The sequence below is a fragment of the Bos indicus genome, chromosome X (genome assembly GCF_029378745.1).
Source record: "Bos indicus isolate NIAB-ARS_2022 breed Sahiwal x Tharparkar chromosome X, NIAB-ARS_B.indTharparkar_mat_pri_1.0, whole genome shotgun sequence".
Taxonomy (NCBI): Eukaryota; Metazoa; Chordata; class Mammalia; order Artiodactyla; family Bovidae; genus Bos; species Bos indicus.
The window spans coordinates 22,445,564-22,463,623 of record NC_091789.1 but is presented as its reverse complement, the minus strand read 5'-3'; the positions used below and the strand labels follow the sequence as shown (position 1 = coordinate 22,463,623).

At 43.3% G+C, this 18,060-nt stretch overlaps 1 protein-coding gene and 1 non-coding gene across 2 annotated transcripts; both read right to left on the bottom strand.

The window, feature by feature from the left end:
• Positions 1-2,328: 2,328 nt before the first annotated feature.
• On the bottom strand, positions 2,329-2,463 carry LOC139181806 (small nucleolar RNA SNORA48). Its single transcript, XR_011565545.1, has one exon. It is a non-coding gene; the product is annotated as a small nucleolar RNA SNORA48 (small nucleolar RNA).
• A 7,830-nt stretch (positions 2,464-10,293) lies between these two features.
• LOC109555000 (putative MAGE domain-containing protein MAGEA13P) lies at positions 10,294-11,726 on the bottom strand. Its single transcript, XM_019955559.2, has one exon. It carries the CDS (start codon positions 11,663-11,665, stop codon positions 10,682-10,684), a length of 984 nt encoding a protein of 327 aa, XP_019811118.2. The 5' UTR covers positions 11,666-11,726; the 3' UTR covers positions 10,294-10,681.
• Between the last annotated feature and the right edge of the window lie 6,334 nt (positions 11,727-18,060).

Genomic DNA, 18,060 nt, shown 5'->3' with positions numbered 1-18,060 from the left:
TTTCCAGTCTATCTACATAGACTGAGAATTTTCCTAATCATTAAGTGTTGGTTGCTTTTTGCTTAATAATTTATTCCTTAATTTATATCTTTACTCTCATCTTTTAATAAAAGCAGTACAAAGAAAACAAGTTGTATCTTCCACACTTTGAAAAACTTCTCAGTGAAATATCTAAGTTTATGGTTTTTAAGTTTTACATTTCACCCAACAGCAAAACACAATCCAAACAAATTTTCTGCCACTCTATAATGTGGATTGCTTTTCCTTCAATGCTCAATAACGCATTTATTTCTTTCTAAGGCCTCACCAGAAGTGCTTTTATTTTTTTAACATATTTTTATTTATATATTCCTGGCTGTGCTAGGTCTTCATTGCTGCACATGGGCTTTCTCTAGTTGTAGTGATCGGGGACTGCTCTCTGGTGGTGGTGCACAGGCTTCTCTCTGTGATGGCTTCTCCTGTTGCGGAGTACAGGCTCTAGGCACATGGGCTCAGCAGTTGTCGTACTTGGGTCCAGCTGCTCCACGGCAAGTGGGATCTTCTTGGACCAGGGATCCAACTAGTGTCTCCTGCATTGCAAGGTGCATTCCTAACTACCGGACCACCAAGGAAGCCCCCAATAACATTAATATGCCTGTAATATTCATATTTTTACCATCCTCTCTTAACGGTAATCCAAGCTTTTTTTGATCAACACTTAAGAATTCTAGCCTCTTCCCATTATCCAATTCCAAATCTGCTTCTATACTTTAGATATTTGTTACAGTAGCAACCAAAATCTGTATTCGTTTTCTAGGACTGCAGAAACAAAGCACTACAAACTGCTGCTGCTGCTGCTAGTTGCTTCAGTCGTGTCCGACTCTGTGTGACCCCATAGACAGCAGCCCACAGGCTCCTCTGTCCCTGGGATTCTCCAGGCAAGAATACTGGAGTGGGTTGCCATTTCCTCCTCCAATGCATGCTAAATCGCTTCAGTCATGTTAGACTCTGTGCGACCCCATGGACAGCAACCCACCAGGCTCCTCTGTCCATGGAATTCTCCAGGCAAGAGTACCGGAGTGGGTTGCCAAACTGGATAGCTAAAAGCAACAGAAGTGTATTGTCTCATAATTCTGGAGCTCAGAAGTCTGAAATCAAGATGTCAGCACTGTTGGGTTGCTTCTGAATGTTCTAGGGAGAATCTGTTTCATGCTCTGCTCTAGCTTCCGGTGATACTTGCAAACTTCAGTGTTCTACGGGTCATAGGCACATCACTTGAATCTCTTTTTGTCTTCACATGGCATTCTCTTCGTGTGTCTATGTCTTCACATTGTTTTTCCTCTCTTATGAGGACACCAAGCATATTGGTTTAGGGTCCACCCTAATGACTTGGTTACATCTGGAAAGACACTTACTCCAAATAAGGTCATAGTTTCTGGGGGTTAGGACGTCAACATATCCTTTGTGGTACACAAACCCCACACAGGGAGGAATCTCTCAACGTTCTGAAATTATAGAAAAAAATATGATTTTGTCTATAATTTTGGACAAAAATTATAGACAAAATTTTATGCACTTAGGAGGGAATTTTCTTGACAAAATTTCTCATTTCCCTTACTTTCATCAGATTCTGAAAAGGATCCATACCCCAAAACATTAAGAGCCACAGTGACAATGAAAACAATGTTGAAGGGAAGGACACAAAGGGTCTTGGTCACAAAAGTTCTGTAGTGTTTTTTGAAAGTGACTATGTGACTTCAGGAGAAGGCAATGGCACCCCACTCCAGTACTCTTGCCTGGAAAATCCCATGGATGGAGGAGCCTGGTTGGCTGCAGTCCATGGGGTCGCTAAGAGTCGGACACGACTGAGCGGCTTCACTTTCACTTTTCACTTTCCTGCATTGGAGAAGAAAATGGAAACCCACTCCAGTGTTCTTGCCTAGAGAATCCCAGGGATGGGGGAGCCTGGTGGGCTGCCGTCTATGGGGTCGCACAGAGTCAGACACGACTGAAGCAACTTAGCAGCAGCAGTAGCATGTGACTTCAGGATGAATATTGTGTTTCTGATTCATGACTTAACAGTCTCTCTACCACTGACTCTCTGTGAACAGCCAAGTAGGGCAAAGTGAAAGGCCAACCAGACTCTTTTAACTTCAAGGCATGACTTCAAGTGCTTTGTCCTTCTCCTATTCATGGCAAGCAATTATTCCTATTTCCTTATATATCTTCAAGAAATTATTCCAACTTCCTGACTTCATAATACAGATGTTGTAACATTTAACTATTGAAAAAATAAAAATCTTTAAAATTGCAGCATCTTCACTGAATAGAATGAAATCCTTTCTTTTCCCATGTGTCCAGGGCATGAGCCAAGCATGGGCACAAGCAAAAAGCCAAGTTGGGATAAACAAGGAGTTGTTTTGTTCCTGGTTAATATGAGACAGGCACCACCAACCAGGTGCCACTCTCCCCAGGTCAGGGATACACATGCTGTTTTATGAGCTCAGCCCAACTTCATCTTGTTTACCTTGTAAGTCACACATGCTGGGTGACAATTGTTCCACTTTCACAGAATTGGTAAGTTCCAAGAGATTTGTTAAACTAAATGCTTTGGTTTAAAAGATCATGAGACCTTATAAAAATATATAGCAACCAGACATCTAGATATATGATTCAGATAATTAGGCAGAGATTTATAAGATTCTGATTTAATACTAATTATGTCTCATGATAATTACGTTTTAGGTTCCAAGTAGCAATTACTTATAGTTTGAAATGCATATATTAAATGCAAATATCTACTCCACTAACAACAATTTTAGCCCAAAATGAGCAATTTAACTGACTTGGCCATGGTAATGGTTAAATCAGTCATTCATGTAGATAGTTAAAGTATGTGCTAATTAGATGACTAACTAGTGAATTTGTTAGTACATTTAAATTGGCATTTAAATTCAAAGTGACTTGGATACTTAGAGAAATGATCTTTCAGGAGCAGAGAGAAATTCAATACATGTAACAGCATGATATGGCATAGTTGGTGAGAATGAGTAGCTGACCCTTAGCTACCTCCCTACTTCCTGCCTCCAATCCATTCTATCCTTCAAGATTGTCTTTCCTCAAGCATAGCTCTGATCATATCAGCACACCTTTCAAAAATCATTAATGGTTTCCCATTGGTCAGCACATTATGTAGAAACTCCTCACTGTAGCATTTAAGGCCTCGACATTTATTTTATTTTATATCATCAAGATCCCCAGATATTTGGAAATTAAACAATACAATTAGTAAACCATGGATCAAAAGAAATTATTGAAGGAAACTGGAAAATATTTTGAACTGAATGAAAATGTAAATACACCATATCACAATTTTGGGGACTTAGCTAAAGAAGTACTAAGTGGGAAATTTATGTCATTAAATGCTTATATTAGAAAGGAAGAAAAGACTCAATTTGATAATATCTGCTCCTAATGTAAGAAATTATAAAAGTAAATTAAAACCAAGGCCAGAAGAATGATAATATCACTAATAATATAGATACAAGCAGAAATCAATGAAATTGAAATTAGAAAAATAATAAATAGCATCAATGGAACAAAACAAGGGAGCTGAAATATCTAAGAACTTTTTTTAAAAAGACTGTTATAAAACAATGGCTTTGAACACTGTCTTCATCAGCTTAGGCTCCTATAATTAGATACCATAAATGGAGTGACTTATCAACAACAGAACTTTATGTCTATTAGTCCTGAAGGCTAGAAGGATGAGATTATGGTGTCAGCATGGTTGGGTTCTGATGAAAGCCCTCTTCCAGGTTGCAGACTGTTAACTTCTCAGTATCCTTATTTGAACTGTGGTGTTAGAGAAGACTCTTGAGAGTCCCTTGGGCTGCAAGGAGATCCAACCAGTCCATCCTAGAGGAAATCAGTTCTGAATATTCATTGGAAGGACGGATGCTGAAGCTGAAACTCCAATACTTTTGTAGCCTGATGCAAAGAACTGACTCACTGGAAAAGACCCTGATGCTGGGAAAGATTGAAAGCAGAAGGAGAAGGGGACAACAGAGGATGAGATGGTTGGATGGCATCACCGATGTGATGGACATGAGTTTGAGTAGGCTCTGGGAATTGGTGATGAACAGGGAGGCCTGGCATGCTGCAGTCCATGGAGTCACAAAGAGTCAGACACGACTGAGTGACTGAACTGAACTGACTGAGCCTTACATGGAAGAAAGAGAACTAGCTAACTCTCTGGCCTCTTCTATAGGCACACATTTATTAGGGCTCCACCTTCATGACCTAATTACCTCCCAAAGACTTCACCTCCAAACATATAAGCATTTGGAGAAGACATAAATATTCAGTCCATTGCAGACATAGTTTAAATTATATGAAACTGTGCATAGAACACAGGAGTTTGCAGAAAGGGCAAAAATGACAGGTTACTTAAAATCAGATACAGGTTATATAAAATCATACTCTTCTTACTACTGTAAGAAGAATGTCTTACAGTAGTACTTTGTTATGTTTAAAAGTGTACAATAGTGATTAAATGATTTAGATATAGAGCAAATGCATATAAAGGAAACAAGGTGATGACGTGGGAAAATTAGGAACAGTTTTAATTTTCCAAGAGGAAAATGCTAGCTAACTTATTAAATGACATTGGTAAAAAAAAAAAAAATGGTATTGGAAAAGTCACTGGTGCTTATTAATTCACTTGCACCTTTATTATTCTTTAAATTGAAGTATATTTTCACATGTATCCTTTTTTTGGAGAATGTGAAACCTACATTTTAAAAATAAAAAAATGAAAGTATTAGAAAATATCCAGTTGCAAAGAAATAAATCATATGTATATATTTTACAGCTAAAAACCCATAGAAACACATTTGGATCAAAATGATTTGGTAAAATTCAGGGGCTGATTCATTTCAGAAAGTAGGCTATGGTCCAATACAAAGAAAATGTTCACATAAGGAAAGAGGCTATGTAGTTGTACTTTACAAAAAAAAAAGAACAAAAGGAAGGAACAAAGGGAAGAGAGAAAGAAAAGTAAAGAACAAGCAATAAGCAACACAGTGGTTAGAATATCCTAAGGCACACAAATGGGCTTCCCTGGTAGCTCAAATGGTAAAGAATCTGCCTGCAATGCAGGAGATCCCGATTTGATTCCTGGGTCAGGAAGATCCCCGGGAGAAAGATAGGCTACCCACTCCAGTATTCTTGGGCTTCCCAGGTGGTTCAGAAGGTAAAGAACCCACCCACAATGTGGGAGACCCAGGTTCGATCCTTGGATTGGGAAGATGCCCTGGAGGACAGCATGGCAACCCACTCCAATATTCTTAGCTGGAGAATCCCCATGGATGGAGGAACCTGGTGGGCTAGAGTCCATGGGGTTGCAAAGAGTTGGACATGACTGAGCGACTAAGCACAGCACAGCACAAGGCACACAAATAATTTTGAATCATATCAATAATCATTAATGGCTTTGTTAGGTCAGTGTGTGAATGAAACCATGAAAATAGTGAAATAGTTGAGTGCAGAAAATGAGTATGTGAAATATAGCCAACAACAGAACATAAAACCTTCAGTAGAGAAAATTATCAAAATTATCAATTACAACACTTTTTACATGATATTTACTTGGTGAAAGATAATCATGACTGTGTGTTGATAATAGTCTATGAAAGAAAATGATAAGTGTTCTAATGAAAATGTTGCATCAGTCATAAGAAAATAAAAAGTGCATTTTCAGGCACAAGTTGGAATTAATGCAGTAATGACTGAAGAATATCATTTAAAAATAGCATGATTTATTTATTATGAGCTCTGACAAGAGACACATAAACAACATTCATAGTAATGAATGTGATAATTATAATTCCTTCTCCTCAAATTGCCCATATACTCTCCTTTGTATAAATATTGGATCCAATCATATCATGGAGAATATGATTTAGATGTAAATGTAATTTTACTTTTTGAAATACAAGTTAATACTTTTTCTGGAGAGAAGGCTTTAAAAAGGAGATGGATTCTTATCTATGCAGCACTGTCTTTGAAAATGTGAGGGAAGTTGGATGGCTACACATAGCTTACTAATTGGATTGCATTTCTTTTTCTTTCTAGTCAAACAAGCAGTAGGCAAGCCAGAGGCTGGGTAGAATTCAGCAAGAGGTTGATCAATTTTTTTGCAAACAAACCATCTAAAGGATATGTATTTATTTTTGGCAGTCAAAATCAGATTTAAAATATTTATAGTTATAAAGGTAATTCATATATATTTCCAAAATGTTGGAAAATTTTAAAACCATGAATAAGAAAATATAGAAATCATTTATATTTCCACTAGTAGAGAAACTAAAGAGCCTCTTGCTGAGGGTTAAAGAGGAGAGTGAAAAAGCCGGTTTAAAACTCAACATTCAAAACACTAGGATAATGGCATTCGGTCCCATCACTTCATGGCAAATAGAAGGGGAAAAAGTGGAAGCAGTGACAGATTTTATTTTCTTGGGCTCCAAAATCACTGCAGACAGTGACTGAAGCCATGAAATTAAAAGACGCTTGCTCCTGGAAGGAAAGCTATGACAAAACTAGACAGGGTATTAAAAAGCTGAGACATCAACTTTGCTGACAAATGTCCACATAGTCAAAGCTATGGTCTTTCCAGTAGTCATGTGCTGATGTGAGAGTTGGACCACAAAGAAGGCTGAGCACCGAAGAACTGATGCTTTTGAATTGTGGAGTTGGAGAAGACTCGAGAGTCCCTTGGACTGCAAGGAGATCAAACCAGTCAATCCTAAAGGAAATCAACCCTGAATATTCATTGGAAGGACTGATGCTAATACTGAAGCTCCAATACTTTGGCCATTTGATGCAAACAGCCAGCTCATTAGAAAAGTCTCTGATGCTGGGAAAGATTGAGGGCAGGAGGAGAAGGGGATGAAGGAAGTTAAGATGGTTGGATGGCATCACTGACTCAATGGACATGAGTCTGAGGAAACTCCGGGAGATACTGAAGGACAGGGAAGCCTGCCGTGCTGCAGTCCATGGGGTTGCAAAGAGTTGGACACGACTGAGCAACTGAACAACAGTAGGGAAATACATTGCTGACATTTTGCTGTATATTCTCCTAGTCGAATGTATGTCTGTATTAACATAAATGTGCCCCATAGCCTTTCAATACTAGTTATAATGTGAATAAGACTGAAATTCGAGGACATTTGTCATGCCTTGATAATTTAGACTTTAAATTTGGATTATAGAACTTCTGCTTCTGGCCACAGTGGAATGAGAGGAATGGAACTCATACCTGATATACCTAAAAATCCAAATAAGAAAAAACTTTCAATTTATTGGACATCAGGTCATGAAGGACACTGATCTCTAAGAAATGGAAAGCAAGTGAATTAAGTCCTACAGTGCCCCAGTTTACACCTGGGTATATAATGCAGGCCAATCCTCTGTCCTGGACAACCTGGTGGCAATGAAGACCAGCAGTCATAGCTGCAGGACACCCACCTTCTAGTGTCCCAATAGCTCAGAAAACAAGGGAGGCAGCCTGAGGCAGGGACAACATCTGGATCATTTTTCAATGCGTGCCCATGCCTAGCCCTTTAGCCAAAGAGTCTCTGAGGTGATTAGTCCCAAGGATTGCCTCTCCAGTTGCCCTCTCCTTGTGACTGTGCATCGCCTTCCACTCTTCACAGGTGCCCCTGGCCTGTCTCAACTGGTAGATGTCGGTCCCCAACCCCACTCACTCACATAGCCCTAGCTTCTATGGAGGGCTCCACTCTACACAAGGGCAACACCCCAGCCTCCAGCAGGCATCAAGACAGCTTCCAGCCCAGGGACACTGGCAAGGGTGCCCTGCACCCCTAGAGGTGTCAAGAAACGTAGCTCATCCAAATGATGGAGGGTAGCAGCTGTGCTCTTTCCAACAGGACACAATGGGTGGTGGGGAAGTGAACGGGTGGTGTCTGGTACATGGCTGGTCCACTCCTCCAATTGACTTACCCACTCAGACCACACTGAGACTTCCAGCTGGTCACAAATGCCAATTCCCCAGCCTATTCTTTTTTTTTTTTAATTAATTAATTAATTTTAATTGGAGGCTAATTACTTTACAATATTGTAGTGGTTTTTGCCATACATTGACATGAATCAGCCATGAGTGTACATGTGTTCCCCACCCAGAACCCTCCTCCCACCTCCTTCCTGATTCCATTCCTCTGGGTCATCCCAGTGCACCAGCCCTGAGCACCCTGTCTCATGCATTGAACCTGGACTGGCGATCTATTTCACATATGATAATATGCATGTTTCAATGCTATTCTCTCAAATCATCCCAGCCTTGCCTTCTCCCACAGAGTCCAAAAGTCTGTTCTTTACATCTGTGTCTCTTTTGCTATCCCGCATATAGGGTCATCGTTACCATCTTTCTAAGTTCCATATATATGCGTTAGTATACTGTATTGGTGTTTTTCTTTCTGACTTACTTCACTCTGTATAATAGGCTCTGGTTTCATCCACCTCATGAGAACTGATTCAAATTCAGTCTTTTTAATAGCTGATTAATATTCCATTGTGTATACGTAGCACAGCTTTCTTATCCATTCATCTGCCGATGGACATCTAGGTTGCTTCCATGCCCTGGCTATTGTAAACAGTGTCCAGCCTATTCTTACAAGGCATTCAGTACCACCCACCCAGGTTCCCCACCATCTCTTCTTCTGGCCCCTGAACTCTGGACTCAGAGAGCCCCACCAGCCTGACTGGGCCTCTTCTGACTTGGTTTTGTAGGTGGTCTATTTTCTGGACTCTGGCAATTGCTCTTGCCAGGATGCTCTCAACGACGCTCACTGACTGATTGTGTCCTGTCTAATCTTTATCCCTGGCTCCTGGTCATTCTAGCTCATTGCTTGCTTCTTGAAACAAAGGGGAAAGGTCCTGCTGACATTAAATCCTGCCCTGAGGAATCCCTTTACTCAGGACTTCACTGCCTAAATCCGTCTTTATATGGGTGAGAAATTAAATTGATTTTCTGCTTAACCTAATGAGAAAAGGGGAGACACAAATTACAATAATGTTGATATATTTGGGGCTGTTCCACTGGGAGCAGGGCACAGTCTTCAGAGAAGAGGACGTGATAAGCTGATTAGCAGGCCACATTCCAGAGTTGGACAGAAGTGCACATGAAGGAAGACCACTGGAAGGGTGTGTAATGCAAGAAAGTGCCAGACCCCAGGACAAAGTGTCAGCACCTAGGCACAGTCAGATTTCAAGGAGCCCTGGGGCTCAGGCACAAGGACCAGAGGTAAATTAAGGCAACACACAATCCAGAAATCCAGTTTAATTCTCATCATCACCTTTCTTCTTTAGTCCTGCTTTTAGTACCTTGGCCACAGGGCCCTTCTTTCTGTTGCCATGATGCAGTACTGGGAAGAGAAATGAACTAAGAGACAAAAGGTCTGCCTCAGGCTAGGAGGAGTGGAGAGAGCCTGGATCTCAGTGAATTCAGACCAGGAATCCAGTCCCAGCTTTTTCACTTACTGGATATGTGATACTGGGTCCATGGACAAGTGGCCAATATGAGCCTTAGGTTCTTCATTTGTGAAGTGGGTTTAACAAGCCCTGACTTGTGGGACTGTCAAGCACATGGCCTGGCATTTAATGGACCTTTAATAATAACAGTAATTCTAATATGATTTTGACCCTAAACTCTATCATTCTCCTGGGATTGTGTCTGTGTGTGTGTGCGCGCGCGCTCACGCGCATGAGTGCGCTCCATGGCATCTCAGAGAATATACAACACTCTAAGACATAAAACAAGTGAGCCTCAAATGTTGCTTTGTAAACAAAACTCAGTAAATTTTCCTTGATAGTAGGTATAATCTTTAATTTGGATATTAGGAGGTCTTCCCCAGCTGAATGCAACTCAAAACCCCCAGAATTTGAGTCAAGGACTAACCCTTTCCTTCCTCCCAACGGCTCTTCCATCCAAAGGACTATTTTCATCCATTTCACCCCTAGCAAAGATCTAGCCCTTGCTTAGGGTTGGCCAAATTACACTAATGATAACTTATTAATAATTAAATGTCTTTTCAGTGCCATGGGCTCTGTTTCTCCCAGTATGGAAAAAGTGCCAGCCTATGGGCACTGCTTCAAAGAAATATCAGCCTTTTCTCAGGAAATCCTTTTAGGTGATGTGTACAGAACACCGAGTTTGTACACTGTATTTAGTGGTGTGGCGACAGAGGGCAGGACATCTTCCACACCTTCTCCAGGTGGAGAGTGGGCTCTGTTTCTCCGTGATCCCAGAGGAACTGCCAGGGGCAATTTTCCATTCTAGGCTTTTCTTTCACCTCTAAGACCCACCTATAAGCATAAATAAGCCAGTGAGCCAGGACTCTTATTTATTAGAATTTAACTTCTCATACATTGTTTAATTAGCCAAGCAAATCTAAGTGTATATCTTTAACTTTACAAAACAGCAGACAAAAAGAGATATAGGATTCTTAGGATAACTGCCTTTTACATGTTTTTCTTGTTTCTTGATCCCATCTATTTTACTGTTGGGCTCTTGCAGGTTTCTAAGGAAATTCCTATTCCAATGCCAGGTTTAACAGAATAGAAAAATACTTATTCTAAAATTGGACAGAGGACAATAAGTATGTGACCAATGTCATTTATGAACCTAGACGCTGGCCATGGCAGAAGTAGCATCCCCAGCGGCAGCTCTCTCTTTCTCATCTCTCAAAGCTTCCTCATACCAGTATGGGAAGGAAGTGGGGTCAACCCCATTGACCTTGGAAAAAAACTTCAGGATTTTCATCTTGCTGGTTTCAGCATGGGCCCTTGGACCCCACTGGAATTCATAGCATGGAGGATCACTGTTGGGCACCTGATGGTACTCCAGATACTTTTCCTCCACCAAATCTTTGGTGATGAGCTTCTTGGGCTCCCCGTAGATGAAATCCTTCTGCCCAGCACACACCCCAATCATATTTAGCACTTTCCAGATTCTCTCCTCAGTAGCACGGTTGCCCTCCATGAAGATCACACCAAGGATATATATCAGGAAGCCGGTCTTGGGCATGCTCTGGCCGTCATTCAGCATCCCATCGTAGGTGAGACCTAGTGTCTTCTGGAGCACATAGGAGTGGCTGGTTGGGTCCACTTCCTTTGCTTCAATGCCGAAGACAATCTCCATGCATTCACAGGCTTTGCTGAAGATCACAGGGAAGTGATCCTCATGCTCTTTCATGACATTCTCCAGTATTTCTGCCTTTGTGACGGGCTCCTTTGTTACATATTTGACCCTCATCAACTGTACCAATTGAGCCAACTTCTTGTTTAGCACATCACTGAGCAAGAACATGGGAGCCTGGAAGCTGCTTGGACTCTCTTCTTGGCTGCTGCCCTCATTTGATTTGCTCAGTGGAATGGCTTCGATGGTAGTGGAGGAGGAGCAGGCCCCCTGAGAACTCTGGGGAACACTCTGTGCCCCAGCAGTAGGCACAACCTCTGGGGTGCCTTGGATCAAAGAAGAGAGCAAGGAGGCAGTGGCCTTCTTCTCCTCAGCTACAGGAACCTGTGAACCCACCAGGCCCTGAGCCTCTTTTTCAGCCTGAAGGCCTACTTGAAGCTTGTGGCTCTGACTCTTCTGACTGTGAGGCATGGTGATGCTGTTGAGGGTGGCAGGCAGAGGCGTAGGCAGGAGGTGGTGATTAGAGCTAATTGATCTGAGGAAGAGAGGAAGAGTATGAGAAACTCAACCCTGTCAGCTCTGACCAAGGCTATCTTAACAGATCTTCCCTTAGATAGTGCTCGGGGTAGGGGTGTGGTCTCCTGTCTTCCTGACTGATCTGTGCCCTAAGAATCCCAAGAAAGCTCCTCAGGGTGCAACCAGCCGGCTTAGCCTGCAGATTCCAGGCAAGACAGCAGAGTGTGCAAGGTTGGGCACTGTGGTGTCCCCTCTGTTCTGGTGTGGCAGACATTCAGGGACATCACCTTGACTGACTCCTGGCCCTGTCTGGGCTTCTTCTGCTCAGCTTACCTGAGGACACACATTTCAGACCATGGTCCTCACCCCCAGGATGATGTGAATCCCTATAAGAGGAGCTAAGGGACACCTCAGGCTGCAGCTGCAATTACAGTCCTGCCCCCAACTCAGAGTGCTGACAGGACGGGGAAGGCCAGACTTTGTGATGTCCTCACTGTTCCAAGGTGGATGGTCCCATTAATGCCAACTGAGAGGCCTCATCTTTCTCCTGTCCAGGCAGGCCTGCACCCACCCCTCTGCTGCTCTGAGACAAAACTCTCAGAACAAGAGTTCACATTCCTCAGACCAAGAGGAGGAAGTGAGGGAGGTGCCACATTTGGCCACACCTGCCCAGAGCCTCCCTGGGGTGACATAAGAGCTGGATTAACTCTGGGGAGCCAACTCTCCTGTAACAGGGGGTTCACGGGAGTCCTTATGTTGAGACTTGTAACTCCTCCCTCTGCTGACATGAGGTAACCCTCCTGAAACTAAGGTCTCACTTCCCTGAGATAGCAGAGGAGAAAGTGAAGGGGCACCACACTCAACCACACACCCTGGGTCCCTGATGGCTGAGAGCAGGGGCAGGGAGGCGTGGGCCCCATCTGTTCTTCAGTAGCGGGTCCACTCCTCCAGTAAACCCCTGGCAGAGCCTGAGACTCATCCCTCTGCTGCACTGAGCTTTGCAAAACCAGCAGATGGGGGGTGCATTCTTCCCCTTCTCACCTGCAGCTGCACCCTTGAGGCCCAAGCTCTGCCTCCCAGAGACCAGACAAGGGAGCGGAGCTGGGGTAGCGGGGTGGGCAGCACAGGGCACTGAAGCAACCCTATTTGGGAGTCTACTGTGGCTGATGGCAGGAGTGGGACGAGGCCAGAGATCCATCTCTCCACAGTGGAAGGGCTTCCCTCTCCTACCTTTGGAGTCCTTGTCTCCACTCCTGCTAAGGCTGGGGCTCCTCCTTCTGCTGACCGGAGGGTGAACCTCTCAGACCACGGCAGCCACCTCACAGGGACTACGGAAAAGGCCAGAGGCCAAGAATCTCCCAGACAGGCCTGTGGGGTCTCTGGGGCCGGCAGCAGGGACAGGGCAGTGTCTGCACAACTCTCTCTGCGTCGGGGTTCCTGTCGGGTAGAAACACTCCTTTCCTCGGACTAGAGAGGGTTTCTGTGGGGCGAAGGCCACCATGTCTGAGCCGCCGGGGAGTGGGGAGGTGTCCGGAGGATGGAGGTGCCTCCCTGGGCCTCTGACGGTAGAGAAGAGCAGGTCTCTCTGGGTCTCCTCGACCTCTCAGCCCACCTGGAGCCCACCGTTCCTTCATCCTGCAACCACCATTGCCCTGAGGTGCCAGAGACAGAAGTCAGAAGACAAAGAGGGGTGCAGCACTCCCTAGCCCTGGGAGCTAGGGCATCATGGGCCCCTGGGTCCCCATGGAGTTCCTCTCAGCCTCACAGGGCAGGATCCTCTGCATCCTTACCTCCACGTCTCCCACCCTGAGTCCCCCACTGACAATGCCACTGTGCCTCAGTTCCCTGGGGTGGAAGTTGAGACACATCCAGAACCCTTGCCTGAGGTCTCCCAGGGACGAAGGCAGGGGCAGAGCATGCCAGAGCCAGGGGCTGAGCGGGCCTGCTCTCCTCGCTCTGAATACTCACTTTGAATCCAACCAACCTCTAGTGGGGCCTGGACTTCTTCGTCTGCTGCCCCTCAGAGGCACCTTGCCGGGAAAACCCCACAGGTTTCACCTTGACCACGGCACTCTGTGAGCGCCCTGCCTGGGTCCACCTGATGCCTCACCCTTCAGATAAGGAGCCTTCCCTCCCCAAGAAGGGAGGAAAGGGGAGCCTCCACCTGACAGACTTGTGTGGGGGTTCATCAGAGCTGATTGCAGGGTCAGGGGGCTCTGTATGGCTCCCTGTGTGTTCTGGGTTGGGGTCACCCTCATCTTCTCCTAGGCCTGCATCCCCTGCCTTCAGAAGGCCCTTCTTGCCCAAGATGCCTATTGCAGAAATTAAATGGGTAGGGTGGTGGCACCTTTTCCTGACATTCCTGCTTGGGGTCTTGGGTATCTTTCTGTGGGAACCCTCTGTTTGGGATGGGCAGATAATTCAGCCCTCCATAAGGGTGCTGGCAGGGTCTGGGAGTCCTTCCTTGGTTGACCTGAGTGCTCCCTCAGATCAAAGCCCTCACCTCCATGTAAATTTATCTCTTTTGCTGGTGGAAGGCAAGAGTCTGCCACATCTGACTATCTCCCAAGGTCTCCCAAGGCTAACAGCTGGGGTAGGATGGGCCTGGGGACCAGTTTTTTTCTGTGGTGGGAGTTTTTAGTCCTCTCTTAGGATCATCACCTTGACTCCTATCACTAAGTTAGCCTTCTCCCTCTGTGGGCCAGAGTCTGTCCATATCAAATCAACTGTGGAAGACAGCCACCCAAGCCTGTCATCCTGGAACAACTTTACTGAATTCGTTCATTATTTCTAACAGTTTTGTTGTTGTTGCTGAGGTTTTACAGTTTTCTGTGTATATGATTATATCATTTCAACTTGAAGAACTGCCTTTACTATTTCTTGTAAGGCAGGTCTAGTGGTGATGAGCTCCCTCACCTTTTTTTGGTCTGAGAAAGTCTATATTGCTTCTTCATTTCTGAAGGAGAGCTTTGCCAGGTGTAGAATACATGTGAATGTATTTCATTATTTCCCTTTTAATGTCCATGGAATCAGAAGTGATGCTTCCTACTTCATTTCTGATATTTGTAATTCTGTCTTCTTTTCTCTTGGCTAGCCCAACTAGAAGTTTATTAATTTTATTGATCTTTCCAAAAAACCAATTTTGTGTTTCCTTGATGTTCTCTATTGTTTTCCTGTTTTCAATTTCATTGATTTTTTTTTTACTCTATTTTTCTCTCTGCTTTCTTTACAGTTTTGTTAAGTTATACTTCCATTTTTATTTAGCTTAAAATATATATTTTAAATCTCTTTGGGCTTTTTTCTTTAACTTACAAATTATTTAGAAGTATGTTATTTCATTTCTAAATATTTCAGAGATACTCTAACTACCTTCTTGTTACTGATTTTCAGTTTAATTCCATTGCGGTTTGTGAACAAACTTAGTATAATTTCTATTCTTTTAGGTATGTTTAATGGTTCTGAATTTGTTCTATCTTGATAAATGTTTTATGTCACTTGAGAGTAATATGTATTCTGTTGTTGTTGGATGGAGTATTTCATAAATGTCAAGTAGATCGAGTTGATTGATAGTGCGCTTCAAGTCACCTGTTTTTCTACTGATTTTCTGCCTTTTTGATCTATCAATTACTTCCAGAGTGGTAGTGAAGTCTCCAAATAAAAAAGTAGATTTGCCTATTTCTCCTTTAATCTCTATCAGATTTTGCTTCATATATTCTGATACTTTGTTTTTAGTTGCATATGCATTTAACATTTCTATATTTTCTTAGAGAATTGACTTATTTTTCACTGTTATGCCTCTCTGTATCCCTAATGACTTCCTTGTCCTAGAGTCAAAAACAAAAACCAAACAAAAAAATTTTTTTCCATATCTTTACTTTTAGCCTACCTGAATTTTTATCTTTAAAATGAATTTCTTGTAGACAAAATGTGATTGAATATTGTTTTATATCACTTTGTCTATCTGTGTCTTTTAACTTGTATATATAGATCATTCACATTTAAAGTGATTGTTGAAATAGTTGGATTAATGTTTACTATTAATATATTTGTAACTGTTTTCTATTTGTTTCATTTATTCTACATTTCCTCCACTTTTTCTGCCTTCTCTGCTTTTATTTGAGAATTTAATATGATTCCACTTCATCCCCTCTTTTAATTGATCTATATCTTACTTCTGTTTCATTGACTACAGTAAAGCCTTTGACTGTATGGATCACAACAAACTGGAAAATTCTTCAAGAGTTGGGAATATCAGACCACCTTACTTGCCTCCTGTGAAACCTGTATGCAGGTCAAGAAGAAACAGACAGAACTGGGCATGGGGCAACGGACTGGTTTCAAATTGGGAAAGGAATACATCAAGGCTGTATATTGTCACCCTGCTTATTTAGTTTATATGCAGAGTACATCATGTGAAAAGCCAGGCTGGATGAAGCACAAGCTGGAATCAAGACTGCTGGGAGAAATATCAATAACCTCAGATATGCAGATGACACCATCCTTATGGCAGAAAGCGAAGAAGAACTAAACAGCCTCTTAATGAAGGTGAAATAGGAGAGTGAAAAAGCTGGCTTAAAATTCAACATTCAGGACAGTCCTAAGATGGCTGAGGAATAGGACCGGGAGACCATTTTCTCCCCCACAAATTCATCGAAAAATCATTTGAACACTGAGCAAATTCCACAAAACAACTTCTGAACTGGCAGAGGACACCAGGCACCTAGAAAGGCAGCCCATTCTCATTGAAAGGAGGTAGGATAAAATATAAAAGATAAAAAGAGAGACAAAAGAGTTAGGGATGGAGACCCATTCCGGGAAGGAAGTCATGAAGGAGAAGTTTCCAAGCACCAGGAAACCCTCTCACCGGCGAGTCTGTGGGGGAGTTTTGGAATCCCAGAGGGCAACATGACTGGGAGGAAAAAAAAAAAAATACCCCACAGATTAGGCACCTAACCGCACCTCCCAGAGAAGAAGTAGCCCAGATGCTCGCATCCACCAGCAGCGAGCAGGGGCTGAACAAGGAGGCGTGGCTGCATGCTTAGGGTAAGGATGGGGCCTGATTGCCCTGAGGACAATCTGAGGGAGCTAACATGAGATAGCAACCCAAACTGTGGGATTGCCAGAGAGAGAGATAGAAAGAGAGAGAGAACTTTCCTGCAAAAAGCTCTAAGGCACAGCCTGGCCCGTTCACAGAACAAAGGATTGAGTGAACACCAGAGGAGAGCTAGCCAACTGCAGACCAGTCCCTCCCCCGCTGGAGGCAGGGAGGCAGGTGGGCAACAGCCAGACCCAGAAAGTGAGGGGCAGTCTCGGCCCCAGAGATGGCATCCTCCACTAAACTGTGAGCAGGCTCCCAGTTGCTAACCAAGTTTTCCTGGGATCCTGGATGGTTGACATCTGCCAGGAGGTTCACACTCAGAGATCAGTTCCCCATGGCACACCTGAGACAGCGCTCTCACTGTGCACCCAGGAAACCAAGGGGTTGGGACCGCGGAGGTGATAAGACGCACAGCCCACCTGGGAGAGTGTGCTCACCAAGCACCTGGACGCCTGAGCTGCTCAGACCTGGGAAGGGCACAAAACGCAGGCCTAACCAAGTCTGTGCCTTTGTGGAGTACCTGAAAACCTGAACCTGAGCGGCTTAGACCTGGGAAGTGCATGCAACCCAGGGCCCGCTTTAGATGGTTCCCCTGCAGAACAACCTGGAGCCTGAGCAGTGTAGACCGGGAAAGCACACATGCCATGAGCTGGGGCAAACCGAGTGTGGTCCATACACTACGAGCTCTCTCCACACACAGTGTTCCTCCCTCCCCACAGCACACCTGAACAAGTGAGACTAAATAAGTGACCACCTTCACCCCCTTGTGTCAGGGTGGAAATTAGACACTGAAGAGACTTGCAAACAGAGGAAGCTAAAATAAACAAAGAACAGGGAACTGCTTTGGAAGTGACAGGTGCAACAGATTAAAACCCTGTAGTTGACATTGACTACATTGGAAAGGGCCTTGAGAAGTATAAGCTGGAACAAGGAACTATCTGAAACTAAAGTGACCCCACACTGTCCTCAACAGCTCCAGAGAAATTCCTAGATATATTTTACTATTATCATTTCTTAATTTTTAATTTTTTAAATTTTAAAGTTCTTTATTATTCCTTTAATTTTTGTTTTTATAACTATTACCTTGCAAAAAAGACCCCATTTTTAAAGCAAATTTGATACATTTTTTAAAATAATTTTTATGATTTTTTTTAATATTGTATTTTTGAGAGTCTAACCTCTACTCTAGATTTTTAATCTTTGCTTTTTGGTATTTGTTATCAATTCTGTACCTTTAAGAATCCAATCTTTG